Source organism: Seriola aureovittata, chromosome 10 (genome assembly GCF_021018895.1).
Source record: "Seriola aureovittata isolate HTS-2021-v1 ecotype China chromosome 10, ASM2101889v1, whole genome shotgun sequence".
NCBI classification, from domain to species: domain Eukaryota; kingdom Metazoa; phylum Chordata; class Actinopteri; order Carangiformes; family Carangidae; genus Seriola; species Seriola aureovittata.
In genome coordinates, this window is record NC_079373.1 from 26,166,820 (window position 1) to 26,192,498 (window position 25,679).

Consider the following 25,679-nt stretch of genomic DNA (forward strand, 5'->3'; position numbering starts at 1 on the left):
GTTTCATTAAGGCTTAAAGTTATGAATAATTCAAGGTGTGGCCGCTTTGAGTGACAGGTGAGTGAACGTAAACTTGCCCCACCTCTTTGTCCATTTTTAGATTAGCTGATTAACCAGAATCTTTTCCAAATCTGGACCAGATGTGTGAGAGTCTGAACAGAACCATAAAACAGTTTAATGATGCTGGAGTCACTATTAATGGAGATTGTGCTGCTGTGAATTTATTTTATTCTTATGACACATACATAAATGAACAAACAGATTTGCTGTTGCAGTTTTAGTTGTGTATACAGTGTCACACCTGTAACTAATGACCAAACAAACCAGTAAAGAAGTGCTAATTACACATTTAACATCATCTGTATCTGAAGCTGTCTCATGTTTCAGCCTTCTCTTTTCAACTCAGGTTTTTCCTGGTGTTTGAATCTTTTTACTCATTTCATTCGACACTTTTGTCCAAAGCGACTTCCGTTTACATCCAGAGCAATATGAGGTTAAAATGTTTGCTCAAGGACTTCCTGTTGGAGGAAGGTCGACGGGGGATCGATTTAGTTTGACTGTCTTTGAAGGACAATAAAAGAAAATCAGCCTTGCAGGTAAATGTGACAGAGGAGTGTCTGAGGTGTTAACACCAAACGATCCCCTGGTCTCTATCGTCAGAACAATCCCTCCCCAAAACCCACAGATCAATTCACTTTTAATCATCGAGCACGACCAGCGAGCTGCGTGGAAATCGATGGTTAACCAAGTCGACCCGCTCTCTCTCTCCGTCACTCAGGTTTTATTTAGGTCACTGCATTTCTATTCTTATCTCTCTCTCTCTCTTTTATTTCCATCATTTGTGATCCACTTGTGTCTGATCCATTTACGCTTCATTTAATTAGCATGAACCTGTGTTTTCACGCCGGAGTCAGACTGAGGTCAGCCGGGTGAGGTGTTGTATTAACGAGTTCATCCGCTGAACATTTTTAAACCACAGCTGAGAAAACCTATTTAGTTTATCTGGCTTTTAATTAATCCTCTCATATTTTACCATTCTTACTGGTTTCTGTTTTTATCTTCATTTATCGTCGACTGTCTTTTCTATCGTCTGATGTCATCGTCATTTTATTTGCCCTTATTTTATTTATTGTCCCATTTCATTTTTACTGTAAAGCACTTTGAGCTACATTCTCCTCTATGAAACGTGATCTATAAATTAATCATTATCATTATTATTATTATTATTATTGATCTTTGTATAAAAGTTTTTCACAGCCGTTTTCATAAGGTGTTTTTACAACTGAATAGAATTTATGCCACAACACAAGATATGAGAAATATTTTTTATATTCTATTTTTATATTCTATTATAAGCATTTTTATATTGTATGAGTTGAATATAGACGTTATCAGGGTTTTACGACACTTCACTGTAGCTGCAGTGTCATTTTCTATTTTACTGTTTAATTCGTCCCATTTTTATCTTCTATTTCATTTAGTTTTACTCAACTATTTATATCTTTTTGTATTACCTTGTGTTTCTTTTATATCTTTCTCTCTTATTCAAAGCACTTTCAAAAAGTTTAGACACACTTCATTCACGTCAACGGGAAAGTGTGTCCAAACCTTTGACGGATGTATATATAGATATGTGAATAAGCTGTGAATTACCTGAAGACAAACTGTTTTTATTCAAAATGACTCAACTTTACTGTCTAAGTTTGATTCTGTTGAGTTAACACTAGTGAATTCATTCCAGTGCTTTATTCATGAAACCTCAGTTACACAGTCTGAGCAACAGTCGGTATAAAACAATGTTTTTTAAATAGTTTTGTTAGATTTGAAAAATAATAGCCAATTATTCAGGAAGTTACAGTCAGTTTAGTTTAATCTAATTATCTTTAGATTAAACCCTGTGTAAAAATCTAAGTGCAGCTTTACTGAAAATAGTTGGCACTGCTTCGGAGATGTCGTTGCAAATCATCCATTGGTTGTTTAAGCAGTCGCCTGTTCACAAGCTGCGTGTCAGACCGTGATGTCGGTGAAGTGTCGGACTCTGGACTCACCTGGCGTGAGCACCTCCTCGCTGCCGGTGTAGGACGAGAACACCTGCCCCATGAACTGCTGCTGCTGCTCCCTGTAGTTGTTCTGCAGGTAGTCCATCAGCATCACGTAGCCGGCCTGCTGCATCGTCATCACCTCGCAGAACATCTCCAGCTGCAACACGGGAGCCACGGCAACAACAACAAGACAACAACAACAAGACAACAACAACAAGACAACGTCAGCAAACACCAGCACGACGCTCCTGAGTCAGACTGAGCCGAGAGGGAAGATTAAAATCACACTGATTGATTATTTGACATTTTTCGAAACACATATTCAGTGTGTGTGAAATGTGAAGAACAGTGAACGCCTCTCTGAGCTCTGTGGAAGTGAATCGGCGTGGAGGAGCCATAAATCAAGCTGGAATAGTCCTTTAACCTGCGGCCTGCCTCCATACCTGCTCAGGTGATTCACTTCCCTTTGGTTACTCAACACTCCTCACCAAGCCAAGCTGAGAGCCCATTAAGGCCGTTTTGTGGTTGTTAATGTCGTGACTTTAAACTATTAAGCTCTGGCAGACTGAACTGAGCTGGAATGTGGACCAGCTGGGACACGTCACAGAGGTCTGGAGAGACTCGGAGACCCGCGAAGTCCTGGAGAGAGAACCTGATTCATGACGAGCAGGAAACAAGATGAAGATGTTTCCAAAAACCTGTGTGTCCTTCTGTGTTACTGATCTTTTGTGAGGAGAGTCTCAACATCTTCTGACAGAGATCAAACTTTCAAGGGCAAAATGTGACATTTTTGTAAAGTAGTTTAGTCGGTGCAGTCGGTGCAGACGGTTCAGTCGGTTCAGTCGGTTCAGTCGGTGCAGTCGGTGCAGTTGATTGGCCGAAACACACAGACCAAACTGTCTTCAGCCAATCAGCAGCTCCGTATTCTTCTGTTTTCCTTTCTCTTTATAGTGGAGCTGCGCAATGTGACGCTGCCTTTCCCTTTCTGTTGTTGAATAAATGTCACAGGCCTTCACAAGTATAGTACAAACATGTGTGTGTGTGTGTGTGTGTGTGTGTGTGTGTGTGTTTGTGTGTGTGTGTGTGTGTGTGTGTGTGTGTGTGTGTGTGACAGCTGTGTGTTCAGATTCAAAGCGTCTGGTTGAAGAGCATGACGGAGACACTGCAGGCATCACACTGGAAATTTTTGGTCAAAAACCTTTTGTGTGTGTGTTTTCACGTGTGTGTGTGTGTGTGTGTGTCTGTGTCTGTGTGTGCGCATATGTGTGTGTGTGTGTGTGTCCGCATGTTTCAGCTTAAATACCGTAAAGATCTTTTGTGAGCCAATATTTGTTTGATGTAATGACTGCCTCTGTATGGCTGTCAATCACATTTGGCCTGAGGGCAGTCACACACACACACACACACACACACACACACACACACACACACACACACACACACACACACACACACACACACACACACACACACACACACACACTCTGCAGGCTTGTTGACAGCTCTGTGCCTCACCCATCCCTCGTGTGTTTCCAGACCTCTGGTATGATAATTCCTCCTTTCAGTTCCCTGAACACGTTTCTAAAAGGTTGTTTACGGACGTTTCTGTGATTGTGTTGCTTTTCTTTTCATCTTGAACAGAAACTCCAGACTGACGTCTGCTTCTTAAAGGACCACACCGGTGGTTACACATGCTCTGCAGCCCTGCATGTATCTCACATTACTGCAGCTTGTTGTGCACTTTCTCCCATTGGTTTTTCGTGTAGGTTTAGTATTTTTTGTCTCGTGGTTGCTGCTTTCTCGGCCCCAGTTTATACATTTGCATATCCAACACAGACAGTTACAAACTCCTCCAGAATACCTGCACAAAGAGTCAACTTCTGATTCATCAAACTTCTCACCTGCTCGTCAGAGATGGCCACCGTGTTCTTGAAGACGATCCACTCGACGACCTCGCTGCAGGGCGGCGTGGTCAGAGAGCCGTTGTAGATGAAGTATTTCTCCGTGGAGTTGGGCAGGAGACCTCGGAGAGTGAAGGGCAAAACCTCAGCGCTCTTTCCTGGACCGCAGACGAGATGAACTTCAATGAACACGACAGAAGAAGAAGAAGGCGAGAGAGAGAGAGAGGAGACATGAAGAAGAAGAAGAAGCTGACGTACCGTATCTGCTCACACTGATGATGCTGTCTACGATGGACGCGTAGTTCATGTTGTCTTCAGCCGTCGTCTGGGAAGAGAAAACCAACATAATCACCGTTTGTCACACACCTTCAACATCTTCAAACACAACTGGCTGTAAATACATGAAAATTTCACTTCAAAAAACATGAACTTGACTGGAGTCAGATCCATCAGAGCAGAAGTTCCCAGTACCAAGAACCACTTCATCAACAACACCCATCATCCGTTCATTTTAATTCATTTTAAACTGGATGAATTAAGTTCTACTAGTGAGAATTTCACTCTATTATCCCTGACCTCTAGTGAACTATTTGCACCATTCATCCACTGCCTGTAGATAATTATTTCAGATTTTCTGCAGTTCATATTTAAGATTTTTAAAATCCTTTTAATACGACATAAAATGCATTTTAATACCTTATTCACAGCCCTCCTGTCCAACTTATCAGAGCATGATGGAAAACCCTTCGGGACACTATATGGCTCAGAATGATTTATTAATATATCAAATTTCTTCAGTACTGACCAATAATAACAACTTCGCCTAATATTGACATAATTCTTAAATGAATGTAAAGTAATGACGAGGACAATTGGTAGAAAATAGATGGAAAGATTAACCGATTAATGTTTGTCCATTTAATTAAATGCTTTTAAAGACTTTTCAGTATCTGTAGATGTAATTTATTCTGTATCCATTAGTTTTAGCTAACTATTTAAACTGTTTAGTTATTAACTTTGCTTGCTAACTAGTTGTTTTCTAGTTGTTGTCACATGCAACTACAGGAACACCTGGTCATCGCTGTGTTAGAGGAAGCTGCAGTTGTGAGTATTTATTTGGGTTGCAGCAGAAATGCTGTAGTTTCTTTGATGTCGGCTGTAACAGGCTGGATGTAATCAACATACTTCATTGGAACAATAATAGACTTTTACGCCAGATCCACAACACTGAAGAGGGCGTTTCACCTAAACCAGTCTGACAAGGGTTCACCTCTCTGTGCCATCATGTTAAAATACCTGGAGGTTAACACCTGGTGTGTTCAGCTAAATAAGTGAAACAATGGTACAGACTTTTTTTTATTTTAAAGTTTGTGTTATTTATGTCACAAAGGAAAAGAAAGGGAATGACATTCAATAATCAGCCCCAGGCCGGATTCAAACCCTGGACCTCCAGGTAACATAACATTCGCCTTCACCAACAAAGCCACCAGACAAACCTCAACATGAATCCTGGAAAGTCCAAACGGCGGCCCAGTTACCTGCTGAGGCGGCTGGCAGAGCACAAAAACGAAAATTCACCACCTTTTTTTGTGTTGGTTGGTAGATTTCCCACCCTGCTCTCCACCCAACCTGCAGCCCAACACACACACACACACACACACACACACACACACACACACAGCCTGCAGCTTCACATCAGACGTTTTTTCTGAGTTTTGTTCCAACATGGCCTCTGTCGGTTCGAACACGCCAACGTGGCTGGAGGCAACACGACTGCACAAAGCGGGAAGAAACAAAAGTATGCACGAGGCTCCGTACGAACCCTGGCACTGAACAGGAAAACACAGACAATGATCCTGAGCCAGAAACATGAATCAGTCTATTCGAACACTGTGCACTCACTGAGGCATCACTACAGTGTACTGCTGGTATCACTGAAAGATTCTGATTCAGGCCGACTTTCTTCACCTTCAACAAGGAGTCGTCAATAAAGTCATATTCTGCCAACTTTTAGAATTTCAGATGAGTTTCCACGAATCAGACATTTTGTGAAATAAGCACCAACATGACATGACTTTTCAGAAAAAGCTTACAGCCAAGAACTGTTAGCCTCCCTGTTGGGATATCCACGTCGTTAGCCCAGAGCTAAATACTACTACTACTACTACTACTACTACTACTACTACTACTACTACTGACAGCAATGTTGTTAAATGAGTCTTAACTAATGGTTCTGTTTAGCTGCTAAAACAGTCTGGTTTGGGATAACTAAGTTTGGTTAGTGGTGGCTAATGGCTAAGTGAAGCTGCAAAAACAGTTTAGCTAATTGCTTATAGTAGCAGCTAAAGAGTCTGGTTCACGATAGCTCATGGATAGTTTAGCAACTGAAACAGTTTGGGTCAGTTTAGCAGGTAAAACAGTCTGGTTTGGGATAACTAACAGTTAAGTTTGGTTAGTATTGGCTAATGATTAAGTGAAGCTGGAAAAACAGTCTAGCTAATGGCTTAAATTAGCAGCTTAACAGTTATGTTCAGGATAGCTAATGGATTGTTTAGCAACCAAAACAGGTTGGATAAATGAACTAATTAGCTAATGGGGCAATTTAGGAGTTTGGTTCATATGGTTCAGTTGGTAATACTTCAGGTTAGCTTCAAGTTTTGGTCCTAGCTAAATAAATCTTCCCTCCATTTGGTAATTTGTTGTTGTGAGGGGGAAAATGACCCAAGGTTGTCAGTTAGAGGTATATGTCTTTTCAAATTCCTCCTTCTGTTGGTTCATTCTCTAGTTGTTTCATTCCTCTAAAGTTTCATGCATTTAATGGATTATTAGCATTTTAATGCCCATTTTATTGTTCTACTGCAACTGACAGACAAGCCTGTTAACTGATCTCAGTGTTAACATGATCATCTGCCTTGTAAAGCATGAACAGTCAGACACACACACACACACACACACACACCTCAAAGAATACAGCGAGCGCCGTGATTCTGCCTCCGGCCTTGATGGTTTCATCTAATGAGTCGAAGCGATGTGCCTCATAACAGTAGATCTGCATCTGTGGGAGAAAACAGAAAATATGTTAAACTAGACAGAGAGCGGCGAGTCCAGTCATGTGTTGGTAGAGACACACCGTGTCTTCAGCTGTGGTGTTCCTGAGCTACAGATCTGTCAGCAACGTGCCGTCTTCTCTGTGTGAAGGTTAATGAATGAAGAATATAGTATAGTAAACATTGTTTATTAAAATAAAAATAACTAAGTCTGAGAACTTTATCTTAATCCCAAAGATACAACATGAACACAAAGAGACACGTTTAATAAATATAATTTATCTGTAATGTTTTAAATGTTTTAAAGATTTTGCTTTCGGACTTCGGGTAATTGTGATGGTATTTCTCGCTATTTTTACAAACCAAACAATCAATCAATTAATCAAGAAATGATCAGGAGATTAATCCATCAGGAAAAGTTTCATAAATATAATAAAATAATAAAAAGATATTTAAAAAACAGCTCCAGCTTCACCAACCAACAGTAAAATGCTGCTTACACATTAACACGAGTAATAATAAGTAATTTTAACACTATATTTTCATATTTATACTGACATATTTTTACTAAAGCAACATTTTAAATGCAGGACTTTTACTTCTAACAGAGTGTTTTTATAGTGTGGTGTTTATACTTAAACTTCAGTAAAGGATCTACTTTCTACTTCCTGTTGGACTGATTTAACCTCCTAGGACCTGGCGTCCACATATGTGGACCTCACATTTTGGGTTCTCTAGACCACAATACTAACTTTTTCTCAACAAGGGCCTGGTGACGACATATGAGGATATTATACTGCCACTCATCAATCGAAATTTAAAACTAATGTCCTCATATGTGGACATCATTTTTCTCAGGTCCCAATCAGCCTATATAGCAAAGAATAGAGCTCGGGTCTTAGGAGGTTAAGATGTCTCACCTCTAGAGGATATTTGACTCCATCCAGACTGTGTTCAGAGCCGTCCGAAGAGGCGTTGCAGCGCCCCCAGTGGAAGGTGATACGCCCGACCTTGAACTTTGACCTGAGGCCTCCTCCGCTGACGTAAAACTCTCCATCCACATCCACCGCCACTGAGAAGAGACAAAAATTTCTATAAATGTCACCTGCGAGCAAACTTTCTCACCCAGATCAAATCTGTCTGCTGCTTTTTAAAGCTTTGAAGCTTTGAACACAACACAGCCAAACCTCTCTCTGAAAATGATGGATTATAAAATGTACAGAAGATCAAAAGATGGTGCTTCTACACCACACAATACTCCACCAACACCTTTATTGGAATCATCAAACAATGACTGGGTCAATAAGGGGATCTTCTTCAGGTCGGTCTTTGTGTGACCTGACAAAAGGTTTCCCCCTCGAGGGTCGAAACCCTTCTTTGATGGTCTAATAACCGCGGAGCGTTAAACAGTCCTTTAATCTTCTCTGCTGTACATCTCAGCCCACCATCTCCCAAACAGAAAGGCCATGTGACTATTGTTTTGTGCAGATAAAACATATTTTTTCATGTGAATGCACTGATGAAATTCAGTATTTGCAGAGTCATTAGTCTGCTGAACACTCGAGCTCTGCACACTCTAAGGACTGTGTTTGCTTCAGGTAGGTTTTTATTCTCTCGTTACACTTTGATCTGTGTGTGGTTGGCCTCCTCCATGTCCTCTTTGTCATCTGTGGTCTGTGCGCGTCTTGTTGTCCTATTATGTTTTCTCTTAACCCCCGTCGAAAATCTAATTTCCCCCCCGAGGGAGGGCAAATATTGACTCAACTTGTCGCTGATTCACTCGCGCTGAAAAGTTTGTTTGCGCCGCATCAAAAGCATGAAATGATCCATACGCTGCATCCATCACCTCTTATTTTTTTCTTTCTAAAACTGAAATCTTCCACTTGTAGCTGAGAATGCTCCTCGGAGGAGCTTTGTGAAGACTGTGTATGGATGGCAGTCTGCGCCTTGAACCTACGCTGGGCCCATTTGTGCGCTCATGAAAACAGGTTTAAGTACTGTCGGCCTGAACCGTGCTCAGATTGTCCACCAAACATCTCCATTAATAAAAGCCTTTGGTGCAGCTGGCGGCTGAACAACAACTACAACAGAGTGCTTCTTATTTCGCTTAGAGTCCCGTTGCTAAGAAGCGCTGGACTCGTCTGTTTGGAGCTTTTTGAAAGGCGAGCCGGGATCCCTCTTGTCTACAATTTCACTTAACAATCGCCTTGAATGCACACTGTTGGTTATTGTGTTTCACACCACTTAGGGAGAGGAAATATATAAAAGACTCTCAATCTTGTCAAATGAGAGACAGGTAACTGTATCCTTTACAATGGGACACCGCTGTATGAGAAAAGGCCGTATCGCTCAGGATCTATCTGGGTCAAAACATCATCAGGACAGACGGCGAGGCGGGAAGAGATGTCATCGATTGATTGATGGAGGGTGGGACTGATGTTTCTCACTTAACATTACTACCCAAACAGAAATGTAATACATGTCATATGTGTCCCTATAACAAGACAATAACAGGAGATATATTATTATCACATATATACCTACTCTGGATATATGGACATATAATCAAAAAATATCTATGTGATGAATTTCTATCATATACGACATGTTGCCACTGTATTTGTTAACAATACATATATATTTATATACGCAGGTTTATTAAAACAATATACATATAAAAATTCTATATGTTTATATGTTTTTCTTACTATTTTTCTTTTTATTAATTTCAGACTCAGACCTTTGGATCCTACTGTGTAATAATATCAACACATATTAACAAGCTTTGGGATGGATATATATTTATATATGTCTACAATATAAGGATACATAAACATATATATTTCTATGTCTATGTGTTTTTATTTTATGTGTACATATATTTCACATATGCAAATTCAATATGTGTACATATTACATTTGTGTAGTGTAACTAGTGACAAAAACACAGCTGATAACTTTCATTTCATCTTTCATACAAAAGGCACAATTCATCATGTTATTGTGAAATTTCATCTTTAAACTTTTATGTTAAAATTCAAGAAAATCTTCTGCACAACATGAAACACAACCACATTTGGACTGGACTTTAAACAGGTGTGAGAATCTGCAGCCATGCTAGCAGCACTGCGAGCTAACTGCTAACAGCAGTATGCTAACATGTTACCATGGTGATGCTAAGAATGTGTAATACTTACAATGTTCACCGTCTTCGTTTAGCATGTTAGCATATTAGCATGATTAACGATAAACACAAGCAGAGCTGAGTCTGTCATGTCATTAGTTCTGCAAATTGAAATTTTAGCTAGATCATCGAAGTGAGTACAATTTATCCTGAGGTCGACATTGATGTCCGAACCAAGATTTCATGACAATCCATCCAATAGTTGTCGAGATGTTTCACAAAAAAACAAAACAAAAATACTAGGATCCTCAGTCATGCTGCTAGCATGGCTACAAATATATAAATGACTTTTAAAAAGCTGTGATATCAACAGGTGATCATTCTCACCGGTCTTGCCGTCGTTCTTGATGGTCGTCCCGTCGGTCGTCAGACTCTCCCAGCCGTCAAACTGCAGCTTCTGGTACTGCAGCTTCACCTGGGCCAGGTTCTCCTCGATGTTGATGGGAGACTGCTTGGCGTTGCTGCAAGATGGAAACTTCTTGGCCCAGTTGTTTTGGTTTAATGTTCCTGAAAAGCAAACAGAAACAGGAAGTGTTTCAATTCTAAATTCGGAACGGCCTTCGCGCTCTACGGCAGCTACGACAGGCCACACCTTCGTAAGGCCGCGTCCTCAGAAGGATGCGTCCTCAGAAGGATGAACACAGCTACAGTCTCACGACACTTATATGATGATGTTCAATTACATGTCGCGTCAGTATCAAGGATCATAGTTATTATATTTAATAAATGTAAACATGAATCTAATAAATATAAATAAGGAGACAAACACACAGAAACACGTCTCAATATAATGTATTCTAATGCAACACCACCTTTAATTATGACATAATTATTATAAAGTGACTGTTGCAGATGTGCTGGTGTGGGAGAGCTAAGCTAACAAGCTAATAACCTACAGCTGTTTTGCTGCACTCTGGCTTTAACGCTAATATCGGCTCACGTTTTCTCCTCTGAGGTCAAAGTTCAAGATTTTTCAATGTTGAAGCAGTTTTTTGTTTTTGTGCAACGCAGCCTGCAGCGTTCTCCAACAACCGCAGAGTTCAGCTTCAGGTTTCATGACATGATGGATGACACGAATACAGTACGGAAAGTGTTACAGGCAGGAATACAAATCGACGCTCATTCATTCATTCGTTCATCCGGGAGTGTGTCGTCACGTTCGTTTCAAACTGATCTACAGCCTTCCGGCTTTTGTGTTTCGCTTTTATTGGAAAAATAATCCGAGCAACATGTGAGGTGAAATCTAAAACAGTCGGTGTTTCCTGCTGCTGTGGCTGCAGTGTGTCGGAGGATCTGTTCACATCTGCTCAGAGTTACTCTCTCCGCTCCACGTCTCTGAGACTGAAGTCTGCTGGACTCACTGTGTCTCTGCTTAACAGCAGCTTCTTGCGCGCTGACGTTGTTTGACAACTACATGATTTGGAGTTTTAATTCTGACAGTTAAAGTCAAACAAGTGTCTGGTGATGAAATACTGGTGTCATGTTTATGTGGTGTTCATCTACAATGCCACATGAATACAAGACTGTCTTCCTGTCCACGTCAGTTCTGAGAACCAAAACCACGCTCCTGCAGCTCCCTAGTGCTTCCTGTTTCAAACACACAAAACTCCCACTAGATAAGACAAGATGTCTTCATTGATCACCTGATAGAAGGGACGCGTATGTTTTTCAAACCTTAACAACTGTAAAAATACCACTTTGAACAGAATCCATGCTCTTCACCTGCAGCTAACCACGTTGTTTTTCTCCCTAACCACAAAACTAAACCATCATCAGAGCAGAAATCTCAGAAATGACATGTGCAGTTTAGTTTGAGGGACTCTTTTTGAAGTTAGTCGAGACAGTTCAGTCAAATACCACCGTGTGCTGCTGGATAAAAAGGTGATGGATAAAAATAAATGATTAACTGTTTCTCATGGGGTCATCAAGCATTTGAAAACACTTTTAACATCTATCGATTTTATTTAAAATTACAAAGGAAGCCATCCAGGAAGCGTCCTAATCAGACGCCCGAACCACCTCAACTGGCTCCTTTTTCGGCGCGAAGGAGCAGCGACTCTACGCCGAGCTCGCTCCGGATGTCTGAGCTCCTCCCCCTGTTTTCATGGCAACCGCTCTCAACGTGAGTTTGTGAAAACGGACACACAAACACACACACAGTCTTGGATGATATTTAGCTGTGTGTTCGTCAGAAGGTCACAGCGAGCTGCACCACAGGGCGCCTCATCATTACAGTCATTATTAAAACCTGTTTCCACTCACAGTTCAGTAACGAGGAGGATTTCTAAATTACAGGTTGTTTGGAGCCACTGACTCTTGACGTAAACAATAAGAGCTGAATGTAACTGTAAGTCGTTAATGTAAAAGGTCATTTGATTTTATTGAACATCATGTATTTCATACTGTGAATTATTTCACATCACCCCATTCATTTTGCACATTGTACATATTTGTATTATTTTGTTGTATTTTAATTGTAAATATTTTATTGAAAGTTTTTCTATTTATATTTCCCCGACTTCTTTCTTTATATTCTTTCTTCCTACAATGTTTATTGTTATATGCAATAACAACATAAATGTGTTTGTGAGCAGGAAGCCTACATCAGTGGTCATGTGACACCCCCCCCCCCCCCTCGCTCTGATTGGCTGTTGAGAGTTTTCTTCCTCCACAGGACAAAAAGACCAACCAGGTCAGACAGGCTTCTGGGTCAGGACGGATATTAGCATGTCAATGGAGAACACACACACACACACACACACACACACACACACACACACACACACACACACACACACACACACACATACACACACAACTAAAGACACTAAACCTGAAACTATTAGTCAATTAAACTGATTTGAACTCACACCTGTTGACGTCTTAGAGACCGAATGATAAAAGATAAATGAAGAAAATAATTGAATAGATGAATCAATATTCAATAAATGATAATAATAAAATAAAACATCAGTAGCACCAGCATCAGGTTCAGACTCGGCCTGGAGTCACATGTGTGCGTTAAATGCTGGAACGATCAATACACACACACATGCTTCTTCTATATATGGAACGACTTGTCTTAAAACTTTATTTAACATGAAGCTTCGCTCAGTTTCAGCGACTTTCTTGCCATTAAAAGGATCATAAACGTAAATTTCTCTCTCGAAACTGTAAATATTTACATTTATATCGGACTCTGGCTCCAGCAGCTGCAGAGTCAGAATTAGTGTCGGTGTATAACACAAACAGTATAAGTTATTCTGTGCCATGATGCTGCAGCACTTCAAAGGAGCTACATTATAGTTATACTCTTGTTATTCTCAGACTTAAAACATGTTTCCAACATCGGTTTATACAGAACTCGACACTACACTAACTAGAGCCCCAGATGTTTGTCAGCTCTGAACCTCCTGCTTTTTCCTCCAGTGACAAACTGAAGTCGACATTTTGGGGTTTTGAGTGAAATATCTCAACAACTATCAAACGAGCTGCAATGAATTTTACTTCAGACTTTCTTGAATGTGTGAGAAGCAAAACACGATGTGAAATGTGTTTTTTTATTAGTAGTTCATCGACATGAACTCTGTGTTTTTTTCACCTAATCAAACAGTTTTATTTTACGGTTTAAAATCTGGACTCCGCTCATGTGAACTGTCCATGTGTTTGTTTGATCTTTCCAACAGACAAGCAGTGAAAACATCAGATCGCCGCCACCAGCCTCAACAACTCGTCCTGTGATACTGAAAATCACCAAAGATCTGTTTTATTAAATCTCTGCTGTTCACTGAGCCGAGCCAGAAGCTGCTTCTGATCACAGATCAAATAAACTGTGTGTGTGTGTGTGTGTGTGTGTGTGTGTCCCTATCCTAAAATGAAGGTAAAAGTGGATAAAATTGGATTCATATGATTCATCGTCTGAGTCTGAGTTAACACAGTGCTGCTACTGGAGGAATCAGGGCTTCAGTCCAATGCTCAAAGGCACTTAGGCAGCGGCGGCGGCGGCGGCGGCGGCGGCGGCGGCGGCGGCGGCGGCAGCAGTGGCAGCAGTGGCAGCAGCAGCTTTCAAAGTACAAGTCTTTATCTGTAGTGAAGCCCAGAGTTTCCGACTCATGTTGGTTCATCTGCTTCGTTCCAGAATCAGAATCATGTTTATTGCCAAGTGAGTTTTCACATATGAAGAATTTACTTTGGTGTTTGGTGCATAACAATAAACACAGAAAGAAGAAAAAACATTAAAATATATATATATATATATATATAAAACAAGATAAAGCAAAGCAAGTCACTGCAAGCTTCACAACACAACAGGATTTGCTAGAAATGAATAAAAAGTCTGTTCATTGCAGCCACTATATGAACCAAACAGAAAAGAAACGACCCCCTGATCATGGCTGTGTCACCACCAGGCTCTGGACCAGGGGCCCGTGTGGTCGAGGGGCCCCAGAGTCAATGACATGACAACAGAGAGGCACGAAACAACAACAGAGACGAGCTAAACAACTTCAAGACAACGACAAACAGATGAAAAAGCAGGGAGCAGCTGGTGCTCATGGGTCGCTCCACCTCCGTCCTCACACCTGGCCTTCGCTCTCATCGCGGCTGCACACCTGTAAAGCTTCATGACTGGGTGTGGCAGCTTGTGACGTCATCACAGTGACAAAATCTGACACACAAACACCTGCCAAAGTCTGGATCAGACTCAGTATCAGCAGATAATCAATATTAAAGACTCGGATCAAAATACTAGATCAGGACACAAACATCTAATATTTAGATATTTATTCAAATCTCATTTAAAAAGTTAATCTCCATATTTTCATCTGACACATAAATACTCAAAAGCTTCATAGATTACTTCACTGTCATTCAAAATCAATTAGTTAATTCTTTTGAAGTGCAGCACACACACACACACACACACACACAGCAGTGTAGTTTCTGCAGCTCTGAGTTCAGCATGTACTGATTCACATCAAAGCAGAAACATTAAAGTCAAGCATCAGTGGAGCTACAGCCAGCATGTCACACTGCAGGACACACACACACACACACACACACACACACACACACACACACACACACACACACACACACACACACACACACACACTAACAAGAGGCAACATCAGTTATTCTACTGGTCAGCAACATGGAGGCCAACAGATACGAGTTGTGTGAATATCTGAGACAGGAGCAGTTTTCTGACTCTGACATTAAGTCTGTGTAACAACACTGTGTGACTGTACTGTATATATATATATATATATATATATATATATATATATATATATATATATATATGTGTGTGACTTCCCATAAGCCCCCTGTCGTGTGGATGACTCTCAGTGTGATGTTTCCCTCCCCGACCTGTCTTGTCAATCACCTGTGAGGCTGATGTAATACTTTTATTATGAAGCTCATCTGATCAGTTTTAACTTTTACAACTGCACTGGCCTTTTAAGGAATAAGTCTGGTGATATTTCATAGTTTTCTTCTCATCAACAAAGGCCATGAAAAGACAGAAAACAACAGTGCACTTCTCCTCTCTATCCTCTCTCTGATGCATCTGACTCTTCTGCACCGCTGAGCTCCATTGTTTCCAAAAAAGATTAAAAACACATCAGTGAGTGTCACTGTTTCACTGAGTGACTCGTTCCCTCATCGCCATGAGCACACATGAATTAATCCGCTGCTGGAAATAGTCCCCAACACACAACGACACAATCTGTCTGTGTCCATGTGTAGTGTGATTATAGATCAGCTCTAGCTTCTATATTAATACTGTGAAAGTATCAAAGCCTCAGTCCACAGAGAAATGCACACAGCCTGTATTCAGAAACTGAGCCTTAAAACCAGCCGTCAGGACTTCTGGAACTTTGTGATGTCACAACAAAGCAGTCACCAAGCCCCGCCCACCTGGACCCACCATCCAAACCTTGCAGGATTTGGTTTCTGTGAGTGTTTTTACTTGAAATCTGCTTTATTTTTATTGGATCACTCAGAAAACAGTCAGCCAATCACTCAACAGCAAAACCACCTAACCTGCTGACTCATGACTGACGGTTTATTATTCCAGTTTAAGCACCTGATGAACTTCACTCACCTGCGTACGACCAGTCGATTTCTTCTGAGAACTTGCGCTGGTTCCTGTAAGCATATCCTTCAGCTGTAAGAGACAGAGGGAGAGACACGGTCATTTAAACACGTTTACATGGGCAGATTATAACAGATTAGTGTTATACTGGATGTTGTGTTGATATTTAAACTGTCTTCATTTCCTTGCTACAACATAATATAATAATACTCCTTTAAAACCCATGAGTCTAACATGAGAAGAGTTTTGGTTTTGTGCAACAGGAACTTGTTTGAAATATGTAAAAATATAAAATGTGCCAGATTAAAGTGAGAGAGGGGCTTTTAGATTTTTGTGGTTGTGATAAAATATGTATTTCATTAAAGATGTCTGACTTCAGACGAACCTCGCAGGTTGTAGCTCCGGGCGCTTTAAGATTGTAAAAAGTTTTTACAGAATCAAAGTTGTGACACAAATGTCCCTTTAAATTCCCGAGCTGACAGTTTCATTAGAGGGTTGGACTTTAATGGGTTTTTATGGTTTGACTTTATTCGACTCGCTCACACAGTCTCCGCTGAGGTTTCGCTGAACAGCTGCCAAACTAAACCAACACCAACCTCCTGAAAACAGCCACGGGCTCCGTCAGACTCCATCAGCACGACATGAAGCTGCTGAGGGGTCAGCGAGTCATTTCCAGATGTTAAACTGACCTCGTTTGTCAGGTTGAGGTTTTTATTTAGCTGCTGGAAATATTCTATAAAGCACCTGTAGGTTTGTCAAATCTCAGGTTGTCTTCAAGGAGGAGTCACGTTTGACCACGAAGACGCTTTCAATATCAGGTGAAAAGCTTTTCTGTACTTCCTGTGAGCAGGAGGACGGAGAGTCTTCACAGACATGTTTTAATATCCAATACGACAACAACAACTTTCCTTCAGGAACAAAGGATTTAAAGAAGTTTTGTAATGGACTGTATTCGACTGTAGAGATCAACATATCAAACTGATTTAAGTTTCCACCTGCTATAAATAGATTTGTTCAGACACTGTATCAGGTAGCGTAAGTTAAGTACGAGTAAGTAAGTCTATGCACCCATTTGAAACCCATTCATTTATTAATAAACCTTATATTTTTACATCTGAATAAAACTGCAGTTCTCCCAGGAAATCAATTCTTCCTCGCTGCTCTAAATCCTCGAGAGCGGCGCACCTCCCTTCGTCTCCATGGTTACTACAATAACGGTCGTGGCTTGGTTAGGTTTAGGAGAAGATTGTGATTTGGGTTAAAGCGAGTGCTCCTTCAACATTAGACGATCTGCGTCGTCATGGTTACGACATAAACTGCTGTTTTTTCACGAGGGAATCGAACGAGCGGCTCTCCTGTGTCATATTCATCCATCCACCACCACTTCCTCCTGACGTGGAAGTTGTCTCTCTTTAAACCACGTCACCAACACTTTTCCCTTCGCTCCCGTCGTAATTACCACGACTACCAGATGTCGCCTAGCAACAAAACGTAACCATGATGTCATAATAAGCAGCTGCACAGACGAACTATGGGCTCGTTTGTTACAGGACAGTCTCGACAACGCAGACACATTACACTGAACTGTTGTGTTTCTAAAGGACGACACATGAGAAAAATCACATCCTGTTTTTCCTTCTTACTCGTCTTAATTAAATATTATTTCTAATGTGTTTTATGATCCTGAAACACGTTGGTCTGATGATAAAGTTGTTCTCTAAACTGGAAGTGTTGCTTGTTTGCACCTTGGCAGGAGGTGCAGTTTTTCCTCTGCTCCACCTTTCTGATTGTATTTGGATGTGTTGGCTGTGAAAAGCAATCTCGCCATGTTCCTGATCGATGCCTCCTAACTTCCTCCGGACCCTCGCCGAGCGGCTCGGACCTCTCCGGCTCTCACTCATGTATATAATGAGATCCTGTCGGGAGGTGACATCATTAACCCGAGCGGCTGTCCGGGCATCCGTCACGTTAATGAAGTGGAGCCGTTAGAGAACAACACCTCATTACCATCACAGAGCGCCGAGGGCCCGGCTGCGGGACGGAGAGCCAGAGGTCACGTGACACGAGGAGGAAATAAAGTGACATGATGGTGATGTGTTGGGAATTCATTGATGGAATTGAAACATAATTAAAAGTTTCTACCCTTAAACCTTAAAAGTTTAAAGGTCCCGTCCTACAACAAACTGCACCAGGCATCAGATCATCATTTTTAAAAGGCTTTGATTTCTCAGCCAACCAATCACAATAAAGGACAAACTTTAGGAGCTTTAAGGAGCGGCTGTAACAACAGTCAGTACATGTGTATCAGTCGTAATTCTGTCTCTGGAGAGAAACGTCCAGTTAATGCAGCGCCACAGCTCCAGGTGTTGTAACATTGGTCAGTGCAGCACTTTGGTGCAGACTGAAATATCTCAACAGCTACTGGACGGATTCTCTTGAGCAAATATTCATTGTTGAAAATGAATCCTAATGACTGTGGTGATCCTCTGGCTTTTCCTCTCGCAGCACAATGAGGTTCATCATTTGTGGCTTTGATTGAAATGTCTCCTCTCATTTTTCACCCCCACCCCAGTGGTAATTACAGCCACAATTACGTACTGTAATTTAAATCTCATCCGGCGTGACATCCTTGTATCTTAAAGGCGTCCTCTGAGTTTTTTCTGCAGGAAGTTCAGTGTCAAATTTGACTTTGAGGGATTGGGGTGTGTTATATGAGCAGCAGCTACTTTAGTCTGAAGCCTACAGCAGAGATTATATTCTCACTTAATCAGCGGCAGCCTCCTCTTCAAAACCTGGAAACAGTCTTTAACCAGTGACATCAGTGCTTTCCTTTAAAGCTCCTCCAGTGTAAAGGTCTGTGTCCATGTGTAGTGTGATTATAGATCAGCTCTAGCTTCTATATTAATACTGTGAAAGTATCAAAGCCTCAGTCCACAGAGAAATGCACACAGCCTGTATTCAGAAACTGAGCCTTAAAACCAGCCGTCAGGACTTCTGGAACTTTGTGATGTCACAACAAAGCAGTCACCAAGCCCCGCCCACCTGGACCCACCACCCAAACCTTGCAGGATTTGGTTTCTCTGAGTGTTTTTACCTGAAGTCTCCTATATTTTTATTGAATCACTCAGAAAACAGTCAGCCAATCAGAAGAGAGGTTCAGAGCCTCCTCTCTTCTGATTGGCTCACCGACCTGTTGTTACTAGAGCTCCAGAGAGAAGCCTGAGAGAGGAGATGTAAAACTACACTGAGATGGTTTTTATATCTTCTGATGGATCAACACTTCAAAATAAAACACAGAAGAAGAGGAACATTTTCCCGGGTTGGTGTGGTAGAACTTGACTGATCTGCACAGAGTTTTAACTTCAACCCAGATCAACTGGACTTCATCATTAAAGTGTTTAGTCCTTTGTCATGATGTGTCATTATCAGTTAAGTAACAAGCTAAGAAACACAATCATAACACGGTAACGACAACAACAAAAGCAACAAAGTCTTTGTGCAGAATCATGGAAACCAACAGGAAGACGCAGCACATGGATCCTCCACCAAGAAAACCATCCTGTCAGCGAGTTTACAGCCTGTCCAGATTAAAATTCACGACCCCACCTGGTTGTGGTCTGTTCAGTCTTAGACTGCAGTAAATTAGGAGATGAGGACTCCTGCTGTGCGGTGTTAGTTCCCTCTGAGCTCTGGATGATAGCGGTCTAATCCAGGATTACATGTTTGACAGTCTGGGGCAGCGACTCGCGGTTCAGCCCCTCAGCACGAAGACGCTCACACAGGACGTATAGTTCTCACGGAAAGCAGGTGTTTTCCTGGCAGGCTGCCAGTAATCTGACTGCTTTTAGAGCAGAGTAGCTGCTTTAGATTAAGAGTTTATGAGTGAAGGAGATCACAATCACTTTGAAAGTTTGGATCCGACCGGGCTTTAAAACTTCCTGCAGGGTTTTAATGTGCAGAGGAACTTCAGAGCACATGGAGCGACTTTCCACGAGTCATAAATCTTTTGTATTTCAGACAGGAAACAAGACAATGTGACCGTCCATGCTGCAGCTGTGAGTCAAGATCTCAAAATGATGAAAATGAATGAAAATGATGATGAAATAAAGAACTGTGTTTGCGGATTCTGACCAGGAAGCAGCTCCCAGCACCATTATCACCATAAAGTGATAGTTCAGGTTATTTGACGTGTTTTAGCCAAAACAACAAAACTACTAATATCATTTGAAGTCTACACTTTATTTTGAAAATGTTCACTGCTTGATCTTAATGCCGAACAGCCCTTTATTTTGGAGCTACGACAGAGCTGAGCGTAGCTGCACTTGTGCGTAGGAATAGTTCAACGGTTGAAAGAACATATTAGACTGTATATATTGCATCAGGTAATCACCTTTGCTGCCCACCTGTCACCTGCTTCACACACGGAGTTCTGCTTGTTCTGGTTGGACAGACTCTAGTTTTACCTTACGTAACTTTTCCTAGATGTGCCTGTGAAACCTTCTGCAGATTGAGTCTTTCCTCTGAGAGAACAAAGCTCTTCTTGTTCTTCTGGTCCGGTGGAACATCACAGAACCAGTTCAGTCATCCATTTCATTTTAGTTAAAGTGTAGAAAGTTTAATCCCTGGATCTAAAGGAGGTTGAGATGTCGAGACATGATCGAAATCCAGCAGAGAAAGACTCCCACCTTCTGTTTCTGAGGGATAAAAGACCGACAGAGCGCCAAAGTAGAACTAAACCTCCTGCCACTTTCCCATGAATCATTGCAATGACCATAAGTAGAGTGTGAATGTGATTTACTGCAACGCATTCCAGCTGTGTTACGGCCGCGGTTGCGTCTCTGCAGTCGCCTCGCTCTGGTGGCGTTATTCACTCCGCTGCTTTCACTTAATCACCGACCTCTAAGCACTCGGGCTGTGGCGGGGTCACGGCCTCTAGCTCAAAGGTCAGAGGGGAGAAGTTCAAGTAACCAGAAGCAGGTTGTTACTTCCCGTGTAGGATGTTTCTGCATCGTTATCACCTCAGGGCGGAAGTCGTTAATCAGTCTCTCCAACAGAGGAAAATAACTCACCTGCTACTGGAAAAGACTGCTTTGACCTTTGACCACCAAATTCTTATCAGTTCATCCTTGAGTCCAAGTGGATGTTTGCACTGAATTTGAAGAAACTCTATCAAGGCGTTCCTGAGTTATCGTGTTAAAGAGAAAGGGACGTCCTGGTGGCGCTACAGGATTCATCCTCTGTGGATCATGAACGTCTAAACCACATTGTCATGCAGATCCATCCACTAGTTGTCGAGACATTTCAGTCTGGATCAGAACAGCGAACCAGGAGACCGACACACATCACCCACCCTTAAAACCAAACACTAACGGGGGGGGTTCATTATCTGTTTGTCCCTCGGTGACCTCGGAGCAGTCAGGTGGGTCAGGACAGACAGGAAGCTGCGAGCTCTGCCGCTTTTAAGGTGGAAATGGAAACTAGACAGTGTAAACAGCAGCTCTGACATGAAACACCTGCCTGCAGCCTGTGTGTGTGTGTGTGTGTGTGTGTGTGTGTGTGTGTGTGTGTGTGTGTCTGTGTGTGTTTGTTCAGTCCTTGCTTCTTTAAGTGGGCCAGGTCCTCATAGTTGTTCTAATATCTGTACAGTTGTTTACCCCCTCTCCCGTCAATGAAAACTTTAAACAGTTTTTATCAGCTGAGCTCATCTTTCGCTCTGGCTCCGGCTTCTTCAAGAGTCAGCGATGTGCAGCGACGTGCGAACGCCTCAGGTGACTCTTCTTCTACTCAGCTGCACACAAAACGCCAGCACACGCCTCCTCCGTGCGCGTGGGTTCCTCTCTCTGAGCTGCAGGGGAAAACGCGACGCACTCGTCCGACGCGCTGCACACATCAAACGCTGCAGGTTTTCGGTTACCGACCGCACCGGCGTCCGGACGACACCTGACACACTGAGTCGGGGCTTGGAAACCTTTTGTGACACAGACTACAGAGAAAACACACACCTGCTCGTTCTGTCGCAGTGTCTGTGTGTGTGTCGACAGGAAGTGTCCCCGAGGCTGCGGAGGTCATTACAGCCACAGTATGAAATTATTATTAGACATTCTTCCTCTAAACGGTTCAGATGTTGGATTTCGGTCGTCCGGCTCCTGATCTCTCCTTCTGAACTCCTGACACCAACCAGCTACTGTGCGCTAATTAATATTATATATGGTTATCTATACGACTATCGGTTTGATCATCAAACTCAAATATATCAACAGCTGTTGGATGTTTTGTTGCTTATAATTTATTATTATAAATTATAATTATTTCTCAGCAGTTTTTTAGATGAATTAAACTGTCTGTTAGCAAACTTTTTGCTTCTATGTTGGGAATCTTGGAATCTCCATGGGCATCAAATGAAGTTTCTTCTACACAATAATGTCGTTTTGTTTCCCTTTAGAGACGTGGTTCTCAAACCTTTTTACATCTAGGACCCGAAACTAACACGAATTAGACCAGGGACCCACATTTAATATGATTTTTGCTTTTAAATAAAGTATTTGAACCCCATGAACCAAAACAGTCACACAGTCTGTCCTTGTGTTACTTATAGATGCAATCATATTATGCTGAGGACCCCGAGGAAGCCCCTCCAGGACCCCTAAGGGGTCCCTGGACCCAACTTTGAGAACCACTGCTTTAGAGGATCATTTCCTGTCGTCGATGATCTGGTCTATAATTACTGAAGCGACGAAACTGAGGAGGAAAAAGTTTTACTAAAGGAGCGAAATCAGCAGCAAGAAAAGCTGATTTACGACGAACGGAGGGAAGGAAGTGAAGATGGGAGGGTGACTGACGAGGAGAAGGGGAGGGGGGTGTAATTCAGGTCTTGAGGGCAGAAAGGAGGTGGAGGAGGGGTGGGGGGGGTGCATGCTTATGTTCTACTGGAAAAGAGTGAATGAGTAGAATAGATTCTATGGGGAACTCTTGCTCAGCGTCTGTGCGGAGAGAAAAAGACCACAACTGTGTCAGTGTGTTTATTCAGCGGAGAGTGGCCGGCTCGGCGCTCCGGTCTGTGGGAGACTCGCTGCCTCCAGCCGGACGCTGAATAAGAGGATTAGCCGAGCCCTGGGAGAGCCGGGACGTCCACAGAGCTGTGGGGGTGAGAACCGGTGCCCACGCCAGAATGTGTGACAACCCCCCACCCCTCGCCACCACTACCCCACAACTTCCTCCCGAATCCCTGCCCCTCCGGCTCCTGATGCCAGGAGGACCAGGGTCTGAGGACGATGGGGGGATGGTTTGATTAATACCAACCGCTAAGATTGGAAGGGTACGGCAGGTTAATCTGCGGACAGGCTGGGCTTTTCTTTCTGGTGGATCTGGTCGGGTGTGGTTTAGCTCTTTAACGACACATTTTCCAGATATATAGTGAGTTCATTTCCTTCCTTCCATCCAGGAAGCCGCCGGTTTAAATTTCTCATTTCTATGGAAATCAGCTTCCTCCAGATAATCCATTACACTTTAGTCACCTTTTTCCTCTACAGTGAAATGTATGGTACGGATTGGGCATGTTTGCAGGTATGTATTGGAAATTAAAAGGTCCCGTATTTTACACTTTTCCAGTGTTTTACGTGAAGTGTTGATCCATAAGAAGATATATTTGCAGTTTTAAGAACCACAAACCCTCTCAGTGTAGTTTGACATCTCCTCTCTCAGGCTTCTCTAGTGACAAATTTTGACTTGATGATAGCGATACAGGAAATGTCAGAGGATCACCACATTTATTATAATTTATCCTGCACAGGAAACGAACATCTGCACAAAATCTAATGGCTATCCATCCGGTCACTGTTGAGATATATTTCAATCTGGATCAAAGTGGTGCACCGGTTCTAGAGCCAGTACTAGTGCGGAGTTACAGCTGGTTCTGAGACGTGAGATCCGGTTTGTCCCAAATGCTGCTGAAGCTCTGTCAGAGTGAGGGAGGCTGTAAAACGGGTCAGCACCAACACAAACTGTGAAACGACACCATTACACGCCACATTTAACACCATGAAACTAGAATTACCGCCTCCGCCAAACAGCAAAGTTGCAGGACATATGGTCACAATCTCCTCTTCCTGAGTTAGACCATTGAATAATGGCCACAGGTGTTTATACAGAACATTATGATGTCACAGTGAAGTTGACCTTTGACCACCAAATTCTAATCAGTTCATCCTAAAGTCCAAGTGAATGTTTGTGCCAAATCTAAACCAATTCCCTCAAGGTGGTCTTGAGATATCACATTCAAAAGGGGTGAAAGCGTGTTTTGTGAGGTCACAGTGACCTTGAACTTTGACCTTTGACCACCAAAATGTAATCAGTTCATCGTTGAGTCCAAGTGAATGTTTCTGCCAAATTTGATGAAGTTCCTTCAAGGTGTTACTGAGATATTGCTGAAAAACATTAATGCCTCCGAAAGTTCGTCAAAATCCGACGACCTCAACAATCCGCAACCCGAGAGGTTGAACGCAGAACTTCTCCCAGACCCACGACTTTATTGTTTTTGTTAAGTTTAATATGATTTTGTTCCAATTAGCGCACTTAAGTCGAGCTGGTAACACTTCTAAGCCGAGAGGCTCCACCAACAAGCCTCTCAAAGTGAAGAAGGTTGGATGTGAAACCAGTGAGGAGGCAAGCGCTACCTGTCAGACCGAACTCAGGGCAGAAATAAACCCTGTGGATGAGTCCTAACAGCTGGAGTGTGTTACACCTCAGAGGTCTGACAGCGAGCTGGTTCTGTCAGCAGACCTGAGGGGGGGGGGGGGGGGGGGAACCCCAGAGCAGAAAGCCGCCGCTGTCATAACATCTCCCAGTCAAGCTACTGTACGAGTCCCGCTCCAGGATTTTATCATGTGTCACGGCTGGTTTCCTCCAACCGCCCTGTTCTGGTCCTCTAGCGGAGGAGTGTAAATCTCTGTAAACACAGACCTGTACATCCGTTCAGTTCTCAGTGTAAAGAGAAAAGTCTGATAGTGGGATCTTTACTAGACCTAATGGACGGAGCACGACTCTGTCAGAGCTGCTAAAACAAAGCTGGACTGTGGATTATTGATATTTATTACCTTTAGAGTTCGTCTAAAACTTCCTGTCAGTCAACGGGCAAAGGAAGAATCCTCTCCAAGAACATTTATCCACTACATCCACACTAATAAGTTTTAGTTTTAAAAGGCTTGCAGAGCACCTAAAATAAAGACTTTCAGAAATGCTGCTGGACTCGTTTAGGTTTGAAAACTCTGATTGGCTCTCAGCCTCGACTAAGCAACATGGATAACGTGTTACTGACCCTGTCGTCTTTGCTAGCAGCTGTTCAGGAGTTCATTTCTGCATTTTAGCGTTTTAGCAGGTTAGCAGTTAACTACCATCTCTGCTGCCTCTGAC

General features: G+C 42.3%; 1 protein-coding gene across 5 annotated transcripts in view; it reads right to left on the reverse strand.

The window, feature by feature from the left end:
* The window catches only part of ptprz1a (protein tyrosine phosphatase receptor type Z1a), an 85,753-nt gene that overhangs the window by 40,775 nt on the left and 19,299 nt on the right, over positions 1-25,679 (reverse strand). For all 5 annotated transcript variants that reach the window (XM_056387058.1, XM_056387057.1, XM_056387059.1 and 2 more), the window contains exons 2-8: positions 16,281-16,343; positions 10,502-10,681; positions 7,911-8,062; positions 6,903-6,998; positions 4,202-4,268; positions 3,944-4,101; positions 2,049-2,199 (exon numbers count right to left, since the gene is read on the reverse strand). In XM_056387058.1, coding sequence (XP_056243033.1) covers positions 2,049-2,199; positions 3,944-4,101; positions 4,202-4,268; positions 6,903-6,998; positions 7,911-8,062; positions 10,502-10,681; positions 16,281-16,343 — 867 coding nt within the window. The remainder of the gene's footprint in view (positions 1-2,048; positions 2,200-3,943; positions 4,102-4,201; positions 4,269-6,902; positions 6,999-7,910; positions 8,063-10,501; positions 10,682-16,280; positions 16,344-25,679) is intronic.